A 23,960-nucleotide genomic window follows, 5' to 3' on the forward strand; every position below is an offset into this window, starting at 1 on the left:
ATCGACCCAGCTGGAATTCCTCTGTAGGGGCCTTTCTGGCCTCACACCAAGCAACATATTTTCGCCATATACGGTGATAATGCTTTGCTGTCACGTCCTTCCTAGCCTTTATCAGCGTAGGAATAACTTCATCCGGAATGCCTTTTTCCGCTAGGATCCGGCGTTCAACCGCCATGCCGTCAAACGCAGCCGCGGTAAGTCTTGGAACAGACAGGGCCCTTGTTGCAGCAGGTCCTGTCTGAGAGGCAGAGGCCATGGGTCCTCTGTGCGCATTTCTTGCAGTTCCGGGTACCAAGTCCTTCTTGGCCAAACCGGAACAATGAGTATTGTTCTCACTCCTCTCTTTCTTACTATTCTCAGTACCTTGGGTATGAGAGGAAGAGGAGGAAACACATATACCGACTGGTACACCCACGGTGTCACTAGGGCGTCAACAGCTATCGCCTGAGGGTCCCTTGACCTGGCGCAATATCTTTTTAGCTTTTTGTTGAGGCGGGACGCCATCATGTCCACCTGTGGCAGTTCCCATCGCTTTGCAATCTGTGTGAAAACCTCTTGATGAAGTCCCCACTCTCCCGGGTGGAGGTTGTGTCTGCTGAGGAAGTCTGCTTCCCAGTTGTCCACTCTCGGAATGAACACTGCTGAAAGTGCTTGCACGTGATTCTCCGCCCACCGAAGAATCTTTGTGGCTTCCGCCATTGCCATCCTGCTTCTTGTGCCGCCCTGGCGGTTTACATGGGCGACCGCCGTGATGTTGTCTGACTGAATCAGCACTGGCCGGTTTCGAAGCAGGGGCTCTGCTTGACTCAGGGCGTTGTAAATGGCCCTTAGTTCCAGTATATTTATGTGTAGAGAAATCTCCAGACTTGACCACAGCCCTTGGAAGTTTCTTCCCAGAGTGACTGCCCCCCATCCTCGGAGGCTTGCATCCGTGGTCACCAGGACCCAGTCATGTATGCCGAACCTGCGGCCCTCGAGAAGGTGAGCACTCTGCAGCCACCACAGAAGAGACACCCTGGCCCTTGGGGACAGGGTTATCAACCGATGCATCTGAAGATGCGATCCGGACCACTTGTCCAACAGATCCCACTGAAAGATCCTTGCATGGAACCTGCCGAAGGGAATGGCTTCGTATGAAGCCACCATCTTTCCCAGGACTCGCGTGCAGTGATGCACCGATACCTGTTTTGGTTTCAGGAGGTCCCTGACCAGAGATGCTAATTCCTGGGCCTTCTCCACCGGGAGAAACACCTTCTGTTCTGTGTCCAGAATCATGCCCAGGAAAAGCAGACGCGTCGTAGGAATCAGCTGCGACTTTGGAACATTCAGAATCCAGCCGTGCTGTTGCAACACTTCCTGAGAGAGTGCTACGCTGATCAACAACTGCTCTCTGGACCTCGCCTTTATGAGGAGATCGTCCAAGTACGGGATAACTATAACTCCCTTCTTCCGAAGGAGTATCATCATTTCGGCCATTACCTTGGTAAATATCCTCGGTGCCGTGGACAGGCCAAACGGCAACGTCTGGAACTGGTAAAGACAGTCCTGTACCACAAACCTGAGGTACTCCTGGTGAAGTGGGTAAATGGGGACAGCGACACCATAAAATCCCCCTCTTCCAGGCTTGCAATAACCGCTCTGAGCGATTCCATTTTGAACTTGAATTTCTTTATATAAGTGTTCAAGGATTTTAAATTCAGAATGGGTCTCACCGAACCGTCCGGTTTCGGTACCACAAACAGTGTGGAATAGTAACCCCTTCCCTGTTGAAGGAGGGGGACCCTGACAATCACTTGCTGGAGGTACAGCTTGTGAATTGCCGCCAGTACTACCTCCCTTTCCATGGGGGAAGCTGGCAAGGCTGATTTGAGGTAACGGCGGGGGGGAGTCGCTTCGATTTCCAGCTTGTATTCCCGAGATACAATTTGTACAGCCCAGAGATCCACCTGTGAGCGAACCCACTGGTTGCTGAAGTTTCGGAGACGCGCCCCCACCGCACATGGCTCCGCCTGTGGAGCCCCAACGTCATGTGGTGTACTTAGTGGAAGCAGGGGAGGACTTTTGTTCCTGGGAACTGGCTGCATGGTGCAGCTTCTTACCTCTACCCCTGCCTCTGGCAAGAAAGGATGCGCCCCTGACCCTCTTGCCTTTCTGAGAACGAAAGGACTGCATTTGATAATACGGTGCTTTCTTAGGCTGTGAGGAAACCTGAGGCAAGAAAGTCGACTTTCCAGCTGTCGCTGTGGACACTAGGTCCGATAGACCGTCCCCAAACAATTCCTCACCCTTATAAGGCAAAACCTCCATGTGTTTTTTTAGAATCAGCATCTCCTGTCCATTGCCGAGTCCATAGGACCCTCCTGGCAGAAATGGACATAGCATTAATTCTAGAGCCCAGCAGGCAAATGTCCCTCTGAGCATCCCGCATATATAAGACAACGTCTTTTATATGGCCCAGGGTTAGCAAAACAGTATCCCTGTCGAGGGAATCTATGTCGTCTGACAGAATATCTGTCCATGCTGCTACAGCACTACACATCCAGGCTGAAGCAATAGCAGGTCTCAGTAGAGTACCAGAGTGTGTGTACACTGCTTCACATAATTCATTTCATTCATCAGATGGGGGAAAAGTCACTGGCTGCTTTTTCTCCCCACACATATAAACCCTCTTGGTATTAACAGGGTAAATCTCAGAAATGTGTAATACATCTTTCATTGCAATAATCATGTATCGGATGGCCTTGGTCATTTTAGACTGTAAATGTGCCTCATCATCGTCGACACTGGAGTCGGACTCCGTGTCGACATCTGTGTCAACCATCTGAGATAGAGGGCGTTTATGAGCCCCTGACGGTTTCTGAGTCGCCTGGGCAGGCGCGGGCTGAGACCCCGGCTGTCCCAAGGCTGCAGCGCCATCAAACCTTTTATGTAAGGAGTTGACATTGTCGTTTAAGACCTTCCACATATCCATCCAATCAGGTGTCGGCCCCGACGGGGGCGACACCACACTTATCTGCCCTTGCTCCGCCTCCACGTAACCTTCCTCATCAAACATGTCGACACAGCCGTACCGACATACCGCACACACACAGGGAATGCTCAGACTGAGGACAGGACCCCACAAAGTCCTTTGGGGAGACAGAGAGAGAGTATGCCAGCACACACCACAGCGCTATATAACACAGGGATTTTCACTTATAATAAGTGATTACCCAATAGCTGCCTTATATGTTTTATTTGCGCCTAAATTTATGTGCCCCCCCTCTCTTTTTTACCCTTCTTGTACCTGGATACTGCAGGGGAGAGCCTGGGGAGCTGATTCCAGCGGAGCTGTGAAGAAAAAATGGCGCTGGTGTGCTGAGGAAGAAGGCCTACGCCCCCTCAGTGGCGGGCTTCTGTCCCACTTTCTGTGTAAAAAAAATGGCGGGGGTTTTTACATATATACAGTGCCAGACTGTATATATGTATTTTTATTGCCAAAAGGTACTTCAATTGCTGCCCAGGGCACCCCCCCCAGCGCCCTGCACCCTACCGTGACCGGAGTGTGTAAGTGTGCTGGGAGCAATGGCGCACAGCTGCGGTGCTGTGCGCTACCTTAAATGAAGACAGGAGTCTTCTGCCGCCGATTTCGTCGTCTTCAAGCTTCTGTTCTTCTGGCTCTGCGAGGGGGACGGCGGCACGGCTCCGGGAACGGACGATCGAGGACAGCTGCCTGTGTTCGAACCCTCTGGAGCTAATGGTGTCCAGTAGCCTTATAAGCGCAACCTAGCTGTGAACAGGTACGTTTGCTTCTCTCCCCTCAGTCCCACGTAGCAGTGAGTCTGTTGCCAGCAGAAGCTCACTGAAAATAAAAAACCTAATAAATACTTTCTTTACTAGTAAGCTCAGGAGAGCCCACTAGGAGCACCCAGCTCTGGCCGGGCACAGATTCTAACTGAGGTCTGGAGGTGGGGCATAGAGGGAGGAGCCAGTGCACACCAGATAGTACCTAATCTTTTCTTTAGAGAGCCCGTCTATTCCCCATGGTCCTTACGGAGTTCCCAGCATCCACTAGGACGTCAGAGAAAAGAAACCTAAATTTATCCTTGGAGATAATATCACTCACTGCCTTATGGAGGTGGTCATGAAGCTCTATTAGAAAACCAGGAGTGGGGTCTCTGGATAGTATTGTATAAAATTCTGTATCTTTCATTTGTCTTTCAGCTTCAATATAGTCAGATCTATCCTGAATTACCAGACCCCCCCCCCCATCATCATCAGCCGCCTTAATCATGATTGAACTATCTTTCGTTAATTTTTGTAGTGCCCCTTTTTCCCAATTTATCAAGATTATTTGCCCTCTTAGAAGATTTTGTGGTTTTGGCACAAAGGTTTTGAAAATCAACTAATGTTGTCTTATAAAAACTATCAATGCTCGAACCTATGGATTTAATGGGTAAAAATCTGACTTGTTCTTAAATTTTTATTTTTGTATCATTGTTAATATCATACCCCAACAGATTCTTAATAACTACCCCTTTCAAGGAGAAATCAGTTTTAAGAAAACCATTAATCTTTCTGTCTGTAACATCATTTAATGGGTTGGGTATGCATGACCGGTGGGGTCAGCATACCTCCGCCGGGATCCCGACAGTGGAATGCCGGCGTGGGGTGTGGGGGGTGAGCGCAACAAGCCCCTTGCGGGGGAATAGTCCCTGCTAGCTGGCATGCCAACTGTCTGGTTTCTCAGAGGTGTCGTGACCAGCGGTCTCCTGACTACCGGTCATATAACTACATCCCCATTTAATGATGTTGAAGGCCGTGGCAGTGTAGATTTGCACACTAGTCAAACTACGTGTGCATCTACTTTGGGAGGAACTTCCATTTTTAAACAGTCCACAGCTGAAAGAGGATAATAAGAACCCCATTTCTTAGGAATCATAAATTTCTTACTTGGAAATGATACAAGAGGCATGGGTTACACCATCAGCGGATCCGAATTAGGAAATTCTTCTTTAACAGTTTTTGGATGTTTAAACACAGGAGCCTTAGATTTTAACACATGCTCTACTGTCTCCTTTAAAGACAGAATGGATTTAACTGCATGAATTAACTTCGGTATATCTACTGAGGTAAGATACTCTTCATCTCTAGATGCAGATTCAGAATGGGAGGTACCAGCATCAACTGAAGTGTCCTCTGATTCTGAAAAATGTGTGGATTGTGAAGATGTTGCTCCATGTCTAACTGATTTCAAACACTTAGGCCTGTCAGCCTGTTTTTGCTGAACAGCAGCCGAGGTCTGAACTATTTCCTGAACTGGATGTGGCATAATCCAGGCGGAATGTTGCATGTAAGGGTTAAATAGGTTACCCATAGCCGGTACAGTAGCTGGCGCCATTCGCTCAGCTAATTTAGATAACATCTGTGCAAAAGATGCCCAAGGAGGTTGTCTGAACAGGTGCCTGGCTGAAGCCAATTTATTAGGAAGGCTTTTATGGAAACCATAAGAAATAGCACATAACCCATCTTGTACCAGGTCCTAAGAGGTTAACCTAGCTTTGCAGGACAAACGTGATGTTACTGTAGATGCCTCTTCACCTTTGCCTTTCTTGGACATAGCAACAAATAAATCACACTCTGTGTATAACTAGGCATCAATGTGACAGTCCTTACTTATATGATTTTATAGTGAAGTACAATCCGATCCTACCCTGTTTTGCACCGGCAATGAGGGTATGAATCAATAGAGAGAAAAACAAAACTGACAGAAACAAAGTTTGAAGTCAGAAGAAGTGCTAGCAGTCAGTCAGATAAGGTGCATTAGTATGCATTTGCAAAATGAGCACAGTTACAACTACACAATACATATAAGTAGGTAGGAAAAAACATTACTGCAATACCTTATACCGGGGGAACCAGCATATTCAGAAGCACAGCAAAATTATACAGCAGTAAATGTTCACAAACTTCTCATTTGCATCAAGCACTTTATCAACTACTCAAAACCACCAGGGTAAGTAGGAACTCAGTGCTGTATCACCTGCCACGGTAGAGCGGGAAACAGGGCGACTTAAACCCTGCTTCCATATTCATCATACCACTATTATACGGCTAAGAGAACCAGACGCACCAGTGAATACAGTCGCACAGCGACTCTGACTGAACTGTAATGTTTAAGCGTCTCAGATGGAAGCGGATATATCAGTTTATGGCGGGAAACTCGGAGGAAACTGTACATGAACTGGGGGAAGGACGACTAAGCGTCTTAGTCCCCACTGCTGACATTAACTCCAGGGATCGCGGCCTCTACTGATCCCCACAAAAATGTATTCACGTTATTATGGGGTATTGTGTGTAGATTTATGAAGGAATAAATTTATTTATTACAGTTTGGTGTAAGAATGTAACATAACAAAATGTGGAAAAAGTGAAGCGCTGTGAATACTTTCCAGATGCACTGTAAAATAATAAAGCTTGTGGATGCAAAAAAAACCCCAAAAAAACAGCCACAGTTTCACAGTGGTCCGGCTCCTGCCGCAGCAAACAAAAACGGAATTCCCTAAGCCAGGAAGCAGGGTTATAGGGGATAGCCCGCTGCATCCTGGGAGTCCAAAAGCTTTTGACCGTTTGGTGCCCGTTCCTCAAGGTAGATCCTGTGGACCCTGAAGGAGATTTGCAAATATCAGAAAATAATATTGGAGGTAATTCTAAGCTTCTGTTTTCCAAATGCTCTCTTATCCTCCATTAGTATACTGACTACGGTACCTATCGGTACAGTTAAGCCTCTAACTTAATACCAGAGTATAACCAACCTGTAAGACAACTGGCATGAACAGCAAATGGCAAGTTAAGTTATTTCAGAGTTAAGAATTAAACAAAATCCAAGATAAAGCAGTAGAAAAAAAAAAGATGAGTTACCTGATTTTCTGAATTTTTTTTTTAATTTTTTTTTTTTGATTGGAACTTCATCTGTGTTAAAGACTTTCATAAAGGTAGTACAATATTTAATTCAGCTACTGAGAATAGATATGACCGTCTGCATGCTAATTTTATCCAGCTCGTATCATGAACTGTGCTACCAATATAATGGTCAACAGTAATAAATGATCAGTCTTACAATGAATCATTCTTATTTTTATGAGCAACAGCATTCACAGATAGACCTTCGATTCTGCATCACAAATTCAGGGTGCAGAATGCAGGGTCTATTTTTGAAAACTTATGCGGCTACAAAGACATCTTTAAAGAAAACGTCCATTTAAAAATTGTTCATACTTAATCTGCTTACCTACTGCAGGTTCAGTGTCTTTGCATGCATTTAATAGATCCTCTAAGGATTCAGCAGGCTTTGTTGGACTCTCTGGATTACCTAAACAAAATATAATATACAGAGCTATGAATTACACTCAAAACAGTAAAAAAATATGGTAAATATTAATTTGATTATATTATTCTACTCAGCTGCTTTCAAAAGAAGTCATGAATAGAGTTCAGAGACGGATGCAACTACTCTTGCTGAAAGAAGGATATGGAAGGCTTTACATAGGGCAAAATGTTATATTTGTCTCCAAGAATACCACTGGTGCATAAACAAAGACTTTAGGAGGTCTATGCTGAATCCTGGACTTACAATGTCTCTCACCCCCAGGTTCTGTAGTAGAGTCAGACCACTGGTTCTGAAAAAGAAGAGTCCTCCACCACAGGAGAAACGAGGCAGAAGGCTGACCTGTCATACCAACTGCTTGGCAGAAAGCCTGGGAGCTACACACCTGGCAGCCCAAGCCTGATGGCGTAAATCTCTTATTCCAAGTGACTTCCTACCACTCTTATCATAATGTCCTGGACACTGCCAAACAAACATACTGAATTTCCAAACTCTCAGCCCTGCTCATGCCTCTAACCCCAAACAACTTTTTAATACATTTAAATCCCTTCTCAACCCTCCTTCACCCAACCCATCAGCCACTATCAAGGAGCAAGATCTAGCTTGCTATTTCAAGGACAAGATTGATTAGATCCAAGATGAAAAGGCATGCTCCTCCTCAACCGGGTGACCTACTCAATTTCCTACCTGAACCCTCTGGCACTTTCTCTTCATTTGATCCCACAAATGAAGATGAAGTATCAAGACTCTTCACATCCTGCTACCTCCAACCTTAACATCTGTAATCTCTCTCTCTACTGGTATCTTTCTTCACTGTTTAAGCATGCAGTGATTACTCCCATTCTGAAAAAAACGAAATTCTGACCCTAACTCATCCCATCTACCGTCCCATCTCTCAGCTCCCTTGCCTCTACAAGCTACATGAGAAACTTGCCTACACCCGCCTCACACCCCATGGTACTAATGTGGACCCCAGCATCCTCTAGGACGTAGGAGAAAAGTCAATAAGATTTGTTTGACATGATCACCCCCTAGTGAATCCATGCTGTTTGGGATTCTGCAAATTGCTGGATTTGAGAAAATCTACAACTCTTTCTTTTAAGAGTGTTTCCATCAGTTTCCCTATACTTATGTAAAGCTTACTGGTCGGTAGTTGCTTGCATCTTCCTTGCTTCCACTTTTGTGCAGCGGGACTACGTTTGCTCTTTTCCAGTCCTCTGTAATTACGCCTGTAACCAGTGACTGATTGAAAAATTCTGTTTATGGTGGTACCAGCACTAAGCTCTTTTAGTATCCTTGGCAGTGTTCGCAAAAACACGCTATAGTGCGTATTTTACTCCATTTTGATGACAGAGGACTCACATTTCAAACATGGGTGGGTCCATGGGACGCACTCCGCTGCAGCCAATCCCTAGCCTGCTAGATTGATTGATGGCTCTGTGGCCCGGCTGCAGGCTTTAAAAATAGGGAGGTGGAGCTTTGCCAGTCCGGACTTGATGGCGCAGCTCTCCTCTAATTGGTGCGTTGTGCCAGTGTGCCGCGGCCGGGGAGTGGTGCTGGGTATTCTGTGATCCCGCGTCCAGCTCCCGGTGGTGATGCAGCTTTAGCTCTGAGCTGGTACAATCAGCAACGGGAAGAGGGCTGACTGTACCCACGGGGGGGGCTGGTTCAAGATCCCGAGTTGCCGGCATTACAATGAGTCTCACTGACTAATTTAATGCCACCAGCGATGCACCTGTCTGCCCACCGCCAGTGCCCTGTACATTAAGACAGCCACTGCACAGTCAGTGACTCTGGTAGAGACTCCCGGATGGAGGGGAGGAGGAGACACTCTCCCCTCAGTGCCTCCCCCTAAACTCAAATGCTGCATGTGCCAGACTTATTTTACTATTCCAAGCCCCTCCCTCTATTGCAGTTGACACGTACACCTGCTTTTACACCCCGGTTCTAATAGTCACCAGCGCCAAAAGTCCATGGGAGGGCCATCTCCATGCACAGTAGCAGCACGATTGCAAACACTATTGATGCCAGGTAGGAAAAAGCAATACTATTGTAGTACAAGTGGAAAGTGCTGTTCAGCCTCTCTCTCGGTCACTCCCTCCCTCTGTCCCATCCGCTCTCTATGTATCCCCCTCTACCCATCTCCCTCCTCTCTCCCCGTCCCCCCCCCCCCCTCTTTCTCTTCGGCTCCCTCCCTCTCTCTCTCCGGCTCCCCTCCTCTCTCTCCGTCTCTCCTCGCTATCCACTCACCCTCCTCACTGTCTCCTCCCTTACTCTCTTCCCCCTGCTTCTCTCAAAATCCCCTTCTCTCTCTACCCCCCCTCTCCATCTCCCTCTATTTCCCCCCGTCTCCCCCCTCACTATACACCCTATACCCCTCCGTTTCCCCCTATCTGCCCCCCTTTCTCTCTTTCTTTCTGTTCCGTTTCTGCCCCCTTTCTCTCCATGTCATCTCTAACCATTTCCCACTCTCTCACTGTCTCCCCTGTCTCTACATTTCTCCCCCCTCAGTCTGCCCCTCTCTACGCCCCCCTTTTATCTCTGCCTCCCTCTCTTTCTCCAAACCCCCTCTCTCTATCCCTACACCTCTTTCTTCCTCCATCCCTTTACTCTGTCCTCTTCCCTGATATAATTAATCTTCTATCCCTTCACTAAATTCTTCCACTTGCATTTCCTTTAGCTCACATGTTATAGCAGCTTATTTTTTTTCTGGGTGGTCTTCAGATTGCCGGCTGTCAGGATCCCAGCGCACAGAATACCGGCGCCGGCATACCGACACTTTTTCTCCCTCTTGGGGGTCCACGACCCCCCTGGAGGGAGAATAAATAGCGTGCGCCACTGAGCCAGCAAGAGGCTCATTTGCGCTAGCCACGCTGTCGGTATGCCGGCGGTCAGTATGCCGGCGGATGGGATCCCGGCGCCGGTATGCTGGTCGCCGGGAGCCCAGCCGCCGGCATACCATACCACACCCTTTTTTCTGGCTGTCACCCCCACTGATACTTTCCTTTCATGTCCCAGTGAACCCTTTCAACTCAATTTTCCCCATTTTCTCCCTCCTACAGACACCTCACATGCCCTCTGCATCTACCCTTCACCTTCTACCCCGTCACCCTCTCCATCCTCCAGTGCCTCTCTGTATCACCCACTGATTCTCCCTCTTACCCTTCTCCTGTAACCCATTGCCTCTCCCTTTCACCAGCTCTCTGTCTTCCTGTCAATCTCTCCCCATTACACAGTAGCTTTCCTTGTCACCCACTGCCATGTGGCATATTGTGAACTTGGGGTGGAGGAGAGGGGTCCAAAGAATAATTTTGCATCTGGGCCCACCACTCACAAGTTCCACCACTGGGCTGAAGGGATTTAAAACTGGATTTAGAGTAAACTTGTTTTTCTTTTTTTAAGATGAGCTTAAAATACAGTAGTTTTGCGGCATACATATAAAGTAGAGATGAGCGGGTTTGGTTACCTGAGAACCGAACCCTACCGGACTTCACACCAGAGCCCGGCTCTGAGTCAGGCTTGAGTTAAACGAGGCAAAACGTCATCATCTCGATGTCGTATTCTCGCGGGGTTTGGATTCCATATAAGGAGCCACGCATCGCTGCCATTTTCACTCCAGCTTTGGAGAGTGTAGCGAGAGGACGTGTCTCCGTCCTCAGTTTCCTGCATCAGTACAGTGTCCGTGTCTTGTGCTGCATCAGTCCAGTCACAGTGGTGGTGTCCTCTGTTGCCATATGTCCAGTGCTGCTGTATAAGTCCAGTCCAGTGGTGCGGTGTTGTGCTGCTTCAGTTCAGTGGTGGTGTCCTCTGCTGCCATATCAGTGCTGCTGAATAAGTCGAGTCCATTGTAGTGGTGCTGTGTTGTCCTGCATTAGTACAGTAGTGGTGTCCCTGTGCTGCCGTATATGTCCAGCGGTACTGCCATATAGGAAAAGTCCAGGGGCACTGGCGTAAAAAATAAGATTTTACTTACCGGTAAATCTATTTCTCGTAATCCGTAGTGGATGCTGGGGACTCCGTAAGGACCATGGGGAATAGACGGGCTCCGCAGGAGACAGGGCACTCCAAGAAAGAATTAGGACTACTGGTGTGCACTGGCTCCTCCCTCTATGCCCCTCCTCCAGACCTCAGTCAAGGAAACTGTGCCCGGAAGAGCTGACATTACAAGGAAAGGATTTTGGAATCCAGGGTAAGACTCATACCAGCCATACCAATCACACCGTATAACTCGTGATAACCTTACCCAGTTAACAGTATGAACAAACAGAGCATCAGATAAACTTGATGCAACCATAAAATAACCCTTATATAAGCAATAACTATATACAAGTATTGCAGAAGAAGTCCGCACTTGGGACGGGCGCCCAGCATCCACTACGGACTACGAGAAATAGATTTACCGGTAAGTAAAATATTATTTTCTCTAACGTCCTAGTGGATGCTGGGGACTCCGTAAGGACCATGGGGATTATACCAAAGCTCCCAAACGGGCGGGAGAGTGCGGATGACTCTGCAGCACCGAATGAGCAAACACAAGGTCCTCCTCAGCCAGGGTATCAAACTTGTAGAACTTTGCAAAAAAGTGTTTGAACCCGACCAAGTAGCTGCTCGGCAAAGCTGTAATGCCGAGACCCCTCGGGCAGCCGCCCAAGAAGAGCCCACCTTCCTTGTGGAATGGGCCTTTACTGATTTTGGATGCGGCAATCCAGCCGCAGAATGAGCCTGCTGAATCGTGTTACCGATCCAGCGAGCAATAGTTTGCTTTGAAGCAGGAGCACCCAGCTTGTTGGATGCATACAGGATAAACAGCGACTCAGTTTTCCTGACTCTAGCCGTTCTGGATACATAAACCTTCAAAGCCCTGACTACATCTAGTAACTCGGAATCCTCCAAGTCACGAGTAGCCACAGGCACCACAATAGGTTGGATCATATGAAAAGATGACACTACTTTTGGAAGCAATTTCGGACGAGTCCACAATTCTGCCCTGTCCATATGGAAAACCAGATAGGGGCTTTTATGTGATAAAGCCGCCAATTCTGACACACGCCTAGCCGAAGCTAAGGCCAATAGCATGACCACCTTCCACGTGAGATATTTTAACTCCACGGTTTTAAGTGGCTCAAACCAGTGTGATTTCAGGAAACTCAACACCACGTTAAGATCCCAAGGTGCCACTGGAGGCACAAACGGGCTGAATATGCAGAACTCCCTTTACAAAAGTCTGAACTTCAGGAAGAGAAGCCAGTTCTTTCTGAAAGAAAATGGATAGGGCCGAAATCTGGACCTTTATGGACTCCAATTTTAGGCCCAAAGTCACTCCCGACTGTAGGAAGTGAAGGAAACGGCCCAGCTGGAATTCCTCTGTAGGAGCATTCCTGGCCTCACACCAAGCAACATATTTTCGCCATATACGGTGATAATGTTTAGCCGTCACGTCCTTCCTAGTCTTTATTAGCGTAGGAATAACCTCATCCGGAATCCCTTTTTTCTGCTAGGAGTCGGCGTTCAACCGCCATGCCGTCAAATGCAGACGCGGTAAGTCCTGGAACAGACAGGGTCCCTGTTGCAACAGATCCTGTCTGAGAGGCAGAGGCCATGGGTCCTCTGCGAGCATTTCTTGCAGTTCCGGATACCAAGTCCTTCTTGGCCAATCCAGAGCAATAAGTATTGTTCTCACTCCTCTTTTCCTTACGATTCTCAGCACCTTGGGTATGAGAGGAAGAGGAGGAAACACATAAACCGACTGGAACACCCACGGTGTCACTAGTGCGTCTACAGCTATCGCCTGAGAGTCTCTTGACCTGGCGCAATATCTCTGTAGCTTTTTGTTGTGGCGGGATGCCATCATGCCCACCTGTGGCAGTTCCCACTGCCTTGCAATCTGCATGAAGACTTCTTGATGAAGTCCCCACTCTCCCGGGTGGAGGTCGTGCCAGCTGAGGAAGACTGCTTCCCAGTCGTCCACTCCCGGAATGAACACTGCTGACAGTGCTCTTACATGATTCTCCGCCCAGCGAAGAATTCTGGTGGCCTCCGCCATTGCCATCCTGCTCCTTGTGCCGCCTTGGTGGTTTACATGAGCCACTGCTGTGATGTTGTCTGACTGAATCAGCACCGTTTTTTCGCGAAGCAAGTTCTCCGCTTGACTTAGGGCGTTGCATAAGGCCCTTAATTCCAAGAAATTTACGTGAAGGCAAGTCTCCTGACTTGACCTCCGCCCTTGGAAATTGTTTTCCTTGTGTGACTGCCCCCCACCCTCGGAGGCTTGCATCCGTGGTCACCAGGACCCAGTCCTGAATGCCGAATCTGCGACTTTCGAGAAGATGAGCACTCTGCAGCCACCACAGGAGAGACACCATGGACCTGGGGGATAGGGTGATTAACCGATGCATCTGAAGATGTGATCCGGACCACTTGTCCAGTAAGTCCCATTGGAAGGTCCTCGCATGGAACCTGCCTAAGGGAATGGCCTCGTATGATGCCACTATCCTTTTGGTTTCAATAGATTCCTGACCAGTGTCACGAGCTCCTGAGCTCTCTATATCGGGAGATAAACCCTTTTCTGGTCTGTGTCTAGGATCATGCCTAGAAGAGGCAGATGAGCTGTAGGAACCAACCGCGACTTTGGAATATATAGAATCCAGCCGTGTTGCCATTACACTTCCAGAGAAAGTGATACGCTGTTCAGCAACTGCTCTCTCAATCTCACTCTTATGAGGAGATCGACCAAGAACGTGATAATAGTGACACCTTGCTTCCGCAGGAGCACCATCATTTCCGCCATTACCTTGGTGAAAATTCTCGGGGCCGTGGAGAGACCAACCGGCCACGTCAGAAATTGGTAATGACAATTCCGTACCGCAATTCTGAGGTACGCCTGATGAGGTGGATAAATGGGGACACGAAGGTATGCATCCCTTTTGTCCCGAGACACCATAAAATCTCCCCCTTTTTAGGCTTGCAATGACAGCTCTTAGCGATTTCATCTTGCACTTGAACCTTTCCAGGTATATGTTCAGGGATTTTAAATTCATTATGGGTCTGACCGAATCTTCCGGTTTCGGGACTACAACATGGTCGAATAATAACCCCCTCCTTGTTGAAGGAAGGGAACCTTGACCACCACCTGTTGAAGATACAACTTGTGAATTGCAGTTAACCCTGTTTCCCTCTCGCAGGGGAAAGCCGGCAGGGCCGACAGTGAGGAGGCATCTTCTCCAAGTCCAGCTTGAATCCCGGAGACACAATATCTATTGCCCAGGGATCTAATAGGGAGTGAACCCACTTGTGGCTGAACTTACGAAAGTGTGCCCCCACCGGGCCTAGCTCCGCCTGTGGAGCTCCAGCGACATGCGGTGGATTTTTGTAGAGGCCGGGGAGGACTTCTGTTCCAGGGAACTTGCCGTGTTGTGCAGCTTCTTTCCTCTGCCCCCGCCTCTGGCAAGAAAGGAAGCACCTCGGACTTTCTTGTTTCTTTGTTCGGAAGGCTGCATCTGATAATGACGTGCTTTCCTAGGCTGTGCAGGAATATAAGGCAAAATATCAGAATTACCAGCTATAGCTGTGGAGACCAGGTCCGAGAACCCATCTCCACACAATCCTCAGCCTTCTATATGCCTCTTATGTCGGCATCCTCTGTCCATTGCATATTCTACAGGACACGTCAAGCAGAAATCGACATAGCTTTGACTCTAGGACCCAGTATACACATGTCTCTTTGGGCATGTTTTATTTTTATATATATATATATATATATATATATATATATATATATATATATAAATAAATACACACATGTACATACTAGGGTCTCAATTAGTCCACGCCGCCACAGCGCTATAAACTCATGCCGACCCAATCGCCGGTCTGAGTAGTGTACCAGAATGTGTACGCTATCTGCAGGATCCCTGAGAATAGCTGTTACGTCAGGGTTACCTTTTGGGCAAACGTGACACCCTAGGGGAAGATTCCCATCATATCCTGGCCCTAGTGGGGAAAGGATATTGCCTGAGAATTCTTTGTGGGAAGCTGTAGCTTCTTGTCTGGAGATTCCCGCTCTTTTTCCTCATGAGAGGAGGGAAATTTACCTCAGCTTTCTTTCCCTTAAACATGTGTACCCTTGTGTCAGGGACAGATGAGTCATCAGTGATATGCAAATCCTGGCCCTAGTGGGGAAAGGATATTGCCTGAGAATTCTTTGTGGGAAGCTGCAGCTTCTTGTCTGGAGATTCCCGCTCTTTTTCCTCATGAGAGGAGGTAAATTTACCTCAGCTTTCTTCCCCTTAAACAGGTGTACCCTTGTGTCAGGGACAGATGAGTCATCAGTGATATGCAAATCATCTTTTATTACAATAATCATATATTGAATACTTTTCTGCCATTTTGGCTGTAACTTTGCATTATCGTAGTCTACACTGGAGTCACACTCCGTGTCGACATCAGTGTCTATTATTCTGGAAAGTGAGCATTGTGAGACTCTGAAGGTTTCTGCTCCATAGGGACAGACATGGGTAGAGTTCCTGTCTGTTCTCTAATCTTTTGTGCAATAAATTCACCTTAGCACTTAATTACACATATCTAAACAGGTGTCGGCGTTGTCGACGGAGACACCCTCTCGCAGACATATTTGCTCCATCTCCTCCTTATGGGAGCCTTTTACCTCAGACATGTCGACACACACTAACCGACACACCACACACACAGGGGATGCTCTATTTGAAGACAGTTACCCCATAAGGCCCTTTGGAGAGACAGAGAGAGAGTGTATGCCAGCACACACCCCAGCGCTATATGTCCCAGGAATCACACAGTAACTTAGTGTTAACCCAGTAGCTGCTGTATATACTGTTTTTGCACCAAATTTGTGTGCCCCCCCTCTCTTTTTACCCTCTTCTACCGTGCAGGGGAGAGCCTGGGGAGCTTCTCTCAGCGGATCTGGGGAGAGAAAATGGCGCTGGTGAGTACTGAGGAAGAAGCCCCGCCCCCTCAGCGGCGGGCTTTTGTCCTGCGATTTTGTGTAAATAATGGCGGAGGCTCATGCATATATACAGTACCCAGCTGTATATATGCCCTATTTTGCCAGGAGGTACTCAATTGCTGCCCAGGGCGCCCCCCCCCCCCCCCTGCACCCTACAGTGACCGGAGTGTGTGGGTGTAATGTGGGTGCAATGGCGCACAGCTGCAGTGCTGTGCGCTACCTCATGTGAAGACAGGAGTCTTCTGCCGCCGATTTTGATGTCTTTTTGCTTCACCCGCCGGCTTCTGTCTTCTGGCTCTGCGAGGGGGACGGCGGCGCGGCTCCGGGAACGGACGACCAAGGTTAAATTCCTGTGTTCGATCCCTCTGGAGCTAATGGTGTCCAGTAGCCTAAGAAGCGCAACCTAGCCGCAGTTAGTAGGTTTGCTTCTCTCCCCTCAGTCTCACGTAGCAGAGAGTCTGTTGCCAGCAGAAGCTCTCTGAAAATAAAAAACCTAACAAAATACTTTCTTTTTAGCAAGCTCAGGAGAGCTCACTAAAATGCACCCTGCTCTGTCCGGGCACAGATTCTAACTAACTGAGGTCTGGAGGAGGGGCATAGAGGGAGGAGCCAGTGCACACAAGTAGTCCTAATTCTTTCTTGGAGTGCCCTGTCTCCTGCGGAGCCCGTCTATTCCCCATGGTCCTTACGGAGTCCTCAGCATCCACTAGGACGTTAGAGAAAAGTCCAGGGGCACTGGCGTAACAAAGTCCAGGGTCACTGGCGTAACAAAGTCCAGGGGCACTGGCGTAACAAAGTCCAGGGGCACTGGCGTAACAAAGTCCAGGGGCACTGGCGTAACAAAGTCCAGGGGCACTGGCGTAACAAAGTCCAGGGGCACTGGCGTAACAAAGTCCAGGGGCACTGGCGTAACAAAGTCCAGGGGCACTGGCGTAACAAAGTCCAGGGGCACTGGCGTAACAAAGTCCAGGGGCACTGGCGTAACAAAGTCCAGGGGCACTGGCGTAAAAAATTTAGAGGAAAGGATTTATATAATTTTTAAAACTAAGGTGATATACATACCAGCTCACACCTCAAACACGCCGTACAACATGGCATTCAACAACAACGCATGCCACGGCATGACTAACATCAGCCACAGACTGACTGAACTCAACCTGAGTGTAACCATAACCAAAAACTGCAGATACAGCCCGCACTGGGACGGGCGCCCAGCATCCTCTACGGACTAAGAGAAAAGGATTTACCGGTAGGTATTAAAATCCTATTTTCTCATACGTCCTAGAGGATGCTGGGAATGCTTCAAGAACCATGGGGTTTATACCAAAGATCTAGAACGGGCGGGAGAGTGCGGATGACTCTGCAGCACCGATTAACCAAACAAGAGGTCCACCTCAGCCAGGGTATCATACTTGCAAAACTTCACAAAGGTGTTTGATCCCGACCAAGTAGCAGCTCGGCAAAGCTGTAATGCCGAGAACACTCGGGCAGCCGCCCAAGATGGGCCCACCTTTCTGGTAGAATGGGCCTTCACCGATTTCGGTAACGGCAATCCTGCCGTAGAATGGGCCTGCTGAATCGCAGTACAGATCCAGCGTGCAATAGTCTGCTTTGAAGCAGGAGCCCCAATCTTGTTGGGAGCCCATAGGACAAACAGAGCCTCTGTTTTCCTAATTTGAGCCGTTCTGGCGACATAGATTTTCAAAGCTCTGACCACATCGAGAGACTTTGAGTCAGCCAAGGCGTCAGTAGCCACTGGCACCACAATAGGCTGGTTTACGTGAAACGATGAAACCACTTTTGGCAGAAATTGCTGACGAGTTCTCAACTCCGCTCTATCAGCATGGAAGATTAAATAGGGACTTTTGTGAGACAAAGCCGCCAATTCAGACACCCGCCTTGCGGATGCCAAGGCCAACAACATGACTACTTTCCAAGTAAGGAATTTTAACTCAACCTTACGTAAAGGTTCAAACCAATGAGATTGCAGGAACTGCAACACCACATTAAGATCCCATGGTGCCACTGGGGGCACAAAGGGAGGTTGGACCTTTCACGAAGGTCTGAAATTCTGGAAGGGAGGCCAATTCTTTCTGAAAGAAAATTGATAAGGCCAAAATTTGTACTTTAATGGAGCCTAACTTTAGGCCTGCATCCACACCTGCTTGCAAAAAAAAAATGGAGCAAGCTCCCCAGCTGAAATACATCCGTAGGAGCCTTCTTGAATACACACCAAGACACATTTTCTCCAAATACAGTGGTAATGCTTTGCAGTTACTTCTTTTCTAGCCTGAAGAAGTGTGGGAATGACTTCACTGGGAATACACTTTCTGGCTAGGATTTGGCGTTCAACCGCCATGCCGTCAAACGCAGCTGCGGTAAGTCTTGATACACGCACGGTCCTTATTGTAACAAGTCCTCTCGTAGAGGAAGAGGCCAGGGATCTTCTATGAGCAACTCCTGAAGATCTGGATACCAGGCCCTCTTTGGCCAGTCTGGAACAATGAGTATCGCCTGAACCCTTGTTCTTCTTATGATCTTTATCACCTTTGGAATGAGTGGAAGTGGAGGGAACACATAGACCGACTGAAACACCCACGGTGTCACCAGGACGTCCACCGCTATTGCTTGAGGGTCCCTCGACATGGAACAATATTTCTGAAGTTTCTTGTTGAGGCGAGACGCCATCATTTCTGTTTGAAAAATTCACCAACGACTTGTCACTTCTGCAAAGACCTCTTGATGAAGACCCCACTCTCCTGGATGGAGATCGTGTCTGCTGAGGAAGTCTGCTTCCCAGTTGTCCACTCCTGGAATGAAGACTGCTGACAGAGCGCTTGCATGTCTCTCCGCCCAGCGAAGAACTTTCGTGGCCTCCGCCATTGCCGTTCTGCTCTTTGTTCCGCCCTGGCGGTTTATGTATGCCACTGCTGTTATGTTGTCTGACTGAATCAAGACGGGCAGACCGCGAAGATAACGTTCTGCTTGCAGAAGGCCGTTGTAAATGGCCCTTAATTACAGAATGTTTATGTGCAGACAAGCTTCCTGGCTTGACAATTTTCCCTGGAAATTTCTCCCCTGTGTGACTGCTCCCCAGCCTCGGAGACTTGCATCTGTGGTCACCAGGATCCAATCCTGAATCCCGAACCTGCGTACCTCTAGGAGGTGAGAACTGTGCAGCCACACAGGAGAGAGATTCTGGTCCTGGAAGATTGGATTATTTTCCGGTGCATGTACAGGTGAGACCCGGCCCACTTGTCCAACAGGTCCCACTGAAACACTCTGGCATGGAACCTGCCAAACTGAATGGCCTCGTAGACAGCCACCATCTTCCCCAGCAACCGAGTGCATTGAAGAATCGACACTCTTGCCGGTTTCAGAATCTGTTTTACCAAGTTCTGTATTTCCAGAGCCTTTTCCTCTAAAAGAAAAACTCTGTAATTCTGTATCCAGAATCATACCCAGGAACGACAGCCAAGTTGTCGGAACCAACTGTGATTTTGGCAAGTTTAGGAGCCAACCATGTTGTTGCAGAATTGTCAGTGAGAGCATAACGTTTTTCAGTAATTGCTCCTTGGATCTCGCCTTTATCAGGAGATCGTCCAAGTACGGGATAATTGTGATTCCCTGCTTGCGCAGGAGAACCATCATTTCCGCCATAACCTTGGTGAAAATCCTCAGAGCCGTGGACAGACCAAACGGCAACGTCTGAAATTGGTAATGAAAATCCTGAACAGCAAACCTCAGGTAAGCCTGATGTGGAGGATATATGGGGACGTGTAAGTAGGCATCCTTTATGTCGACAGACACCATAAAATCCCCCTCCTCCAGACTGGAGATCACTGCTCGGAGAGATTCCATCTTGAATTTGAATTTTTTTTAGATAGAAATTGAGGGATTTTAGGTTCAGAATCGGTCTGACCGAGCCATCCGGCTTCGGGACCACGAACAGGCTCGAATAAAAACCTTCCCCCTGTTGTGACGGGGGTACCGTCACAATGACTTGATTTTGACACAGCTTTAGTATTGCAGCGCATACTACCTCCCTTTCTGGAAGAGAAGCTGGCAAGCCTGGTTTGAAAAATCTGTGAGGAGGCACTTCTTGAAACTCCAATTTGTACCCTTGGGCTACTATTTCTAAAATCCAAGGATCCAGGGCCGAGTGAACCCAGACCTGACTGAAGAGTTGGAGACGTGCCCCCACCGGTGCGGACTCCCGCAGAGGAGCCCCAGCGTCATGCGGTGGATTTGGTAGAAGCCGGGGAGGACTTCTGCTCTTGGGAACTTGCCACAGCCTGTGACTTTTTCCATTTTCTCTTCCTCTCGTAGCAAGGAAGGAAGACCCTCGTCCTTTTCTGTATTTATTGGGCCGAAAGGACTGCATCCGACAGTGGGGCGTTTTCTTTTGTTATGCCGGAACATAAGGTAAAAATGATGACTTACCCGCGGTAGCCGTAGATACCAGGTTAGCGAGGCCGTCACCAAACAAGACACTACCGTTAAACGGTAGAGACTCCATAGTCGTCTTAGAATCAGCATCAGCATTCCATTGATGCATTGCCCTTGATCCCAAAAGGCCAATATCCCTCGCAGCTTCTTTTAGATAGGCTGCAGCGTTCCTGATATGACCAAGAGTCAAAAGCACACTATTCCTGTCCAGGGAATCTATATCAGATGACAAGTTATCTGCCCACTTTTCTATAGCGCTACTCACCCATGCCGCTGCAACGGCAGGCCTGAGCAGTGTACCTGTAGTGACATAAATGGATTTTAGTGTATTTTCCTGCTTACGATCCGCAGGATCCTTTAGGGCTGCCGTGCCAGGAGACGGAAGCGCTACCTTTTTGGACAAACGCGATAGTGCTTTGTCCACCGTGGGAGTTGGCTCCCACTTTTCTCTGTCCCCAGAGGAGAACGGATATGCCACCAGAATTCTCTTGGGAACCTGTACCTTCTTGTCAGGATTTTCCCAAGCTTTTTCAAAAACAGCGTTCAGTTCATGAGAGGGAGGAAACGTTACCTCAGGTTTCTTTCCTTTATACATACAGACCCTTGTATCAGGAACAGCAGGGTCCTCCGTGATATGTAATACGTCTTTTATCGCCACAATCATGTACTGAATGCTCTTAGCCAGTTTAGGATTCAATCTGGCATCACTATAGTCGACACTGGAATCAGAGACAGTGTCGGTATCCGTGTCTGCTATCTGGGTAAATGCACGTTTCTGTGACCCCAAGGGGGTCTGAGCTTGCGACAATGCATCCTCCAAGGATTTTCTCCATGTCTGGTTCTTAGACTCAGATTTATCTAATCTTTTATTCAACCGAGCCACATTTGCATTCAAAACATTTACCCAATCAACAGTCGGCAGTGCCGACACGGTCACTCCCACAGTCTTTTCTGTCCCCACTCCAGGCTCCTCCTGGGAAAAACACTCAGCCTCAAACATGTCGACACACGCGTACAGACACCCACAAACACACTGGGGCTCTAGGGGACAGACCCACAGCAAAGCCTGTTAGAGAAACACAGAGGGAGTTCTGCCAGCTCACAACCCAGCGCCTATCCCGGTTCTGAAGCGTGTAATATACTGCCCAGATCTGTTAGCGCTTTTAATATCAATAAAATAGCACCAAATCAACTGTGTCCCCCCCCCCCCCCCGTTTTGCACCCTGCAGTGACATTTTGTATGTGGGAGCATGGCGCACTGCGTGGTACCTCAAAGGCAGTCACTGAAATCTTCTGCCGTCACTGAAGTCTTCTGACCTTCTACTCACCCGGCTTTTGACTTATGGCTCTGCAAGAGGGGGGGGGGGTGACGGCGCGGCTCTGGGAACGAGCATCTAGGCGTACCTAGCGATCAGACCCTCTGGAGCTAATGGTGTCCAGTAGCCTAAGAAGCAGAGCCTTGAAACTCACAGAAGTAGGTCTGCTTCTCTCCCCTCAGTCCCACGATGCAGGGAGCCTGTTGCTAGCAGGTCTCCCTGAAAATAATAAACCTAACAAAGTCTTTTTTCTGAGAAACTCTGGAGAGCTCCTCAGTGTGCATCCAGTCTCACTGGACACAGAATCTAACTGGAGTCTGGAGGAGGGGCATAGAGGGAGGAGCCAGTTCACACCCCTTTTAAAGTCTTAACGTGCCCATGTCTCCTACAGATCCCGTATATTCCCCATGGTTCTTGAAGCATCCCCAGCATCCTCTAGGATGTATGAGAAATATACGTTATGGTAAGAACTTACCGTTGATAACGTGATTTCTCTTATGTCCACAGGTTATCCACAGGATAACATTGGGATATGCCGGAGCGACAGCGGAAATGGCACCAAATAGTCACGAGCTTTCTGGCCTCCCAGGATGCATCGGGGCTTCTCCATATAATCCCGCCCACTGACTCAGTCAAATCCGTTCTTTCCACAGCAATTTAGGCATGAGAATTAGGTAGAAACCTATTTAAGCGATAAGAACACACATGCACACCCTTCCACGCAAGAGGGAAGAGGTTCAGTGAATGCCAAGATCCTCAAATCAGGTGCGTCAGGGTGGGACCCCTGTGGATACCTGTAGACATAAGAGAAATCACGTTATCAATGGTAAGTTCTTACCATAACGTATATTTCTCTGGCTGGGTACACAGGTTATCCACAGGATAACATTGGGATTCCCAAAGCCAGTTTAGTGGTGGGGACCCTCCTGATTAGACAGGAGAATCTTTCGCCCGAATTCAGCATCATGAGAGGCAAAAGTATCCATGGCATAATGTCTAATGAAAGTGTTAATGGAAGACCATGTGGCTGCCTTACAAATCTGTTCTGCTGCCCATGAAGGACCTACCTTACGTGTAGTGTGCGCAGAGACATTAGCCGGAGTAGGGAGATCAGAGCGAGAATAAGCTTCTGAAATTACCATTCGGAGCCATATTGCCAGCGTCTGTTTACTAGCAGGCCATCCTCTTCTATGGAATCCGTAGAGGATGAAGAAAGAATCTGTTTTTCTGATGGCACTTGTACGATCTACGTAGATTCTTAAAGCCCGGACCACGTCCAGAGGGTTCCGGTATGAAAGATAGATAGTGTCTAGTTAGACAGTCAATAGATAGACACCATATGTTAGACAGAAATTAGGTCGACAGGGTCAAAAGGTCGACAGGGTCAAAAGGTCGACATAAAAATGGTCGACATGAAAAAGGTAGACACCATGTTTTTTCCATTTTTGTGGTTTGTGTGGATAGTTTTGTCATCTGGGACCCCCAATTTTAGAAAGGCATACGCTCGCCATGCTTCAGGCACGGTGGCTCGCTGCGCTCGGCACAAGGTTTATAACCAACTCTATGCCGACATGGATAGAGAAAGTATGAAATAGTCCAAAAACATGTTACATTTAAAAAAATCATTAGTCTATCTTTTTTTATGTCGACCATTTTCATGTCAACCAGTTGACCCTGTCGACCTTTTGACCCTGTCGACCTTTGGACCCTGTCGACCTAATGTCTGTCTAATATATGGTGTCTATCTATTGACTGTCTATCTAGACACTATCAAATGGATAGGCGTCCAGAGACGCTTCTCCCGCAGAAAGTCCCGATACCTGAAAAGCTGGGACTACAATCTTCTCAT

The 23,960-nt window shown here is 48.1% G+C and overlaps 1 protein-coding gene across 3 annotated transcripts in view; it reads right to left on the reverse strand.

Annotated features, from left to right (window-relative positions):
- Positions 1-23,960, reverse strand: part of LOC134927810 (mediator of DNA damage checkpoint protein 1-like) — an 840,332-nt gene that overhangs the window by 616,834 nt on the left and 199,538 nt on the right. For all 3 annotated transcript variants that reach the window (XM_063922788.1, XM_063922787.1, XM_063922786.1), the window contains exon 5: positions 7,271-7,351. In XM_063922788.1, the coding sequence (XP_063778858.1) occupies positions 7,271-7,351 (81 nt within the window). The remainder of the gene's footprint in view (positions 1-7,270; positions 7,352-23,960) is intronic.

This window comes from Pseudophryne corroboree, chromosome 5 (genome assembly GCF_028390025.1).
Source record: "Pseudophryne corroboree isolate aPseCor3 chromosome 5, aPseCor3.hap2, whole genome shotgun sequence".
NCBI classification, from domain to species: domain Eukaryota; kingdom Metazoa; phylum Chordata; class Amphibia; order Anura; family Myobatrachidae; genus Pseudophryne; species Pseudophryne corroboree.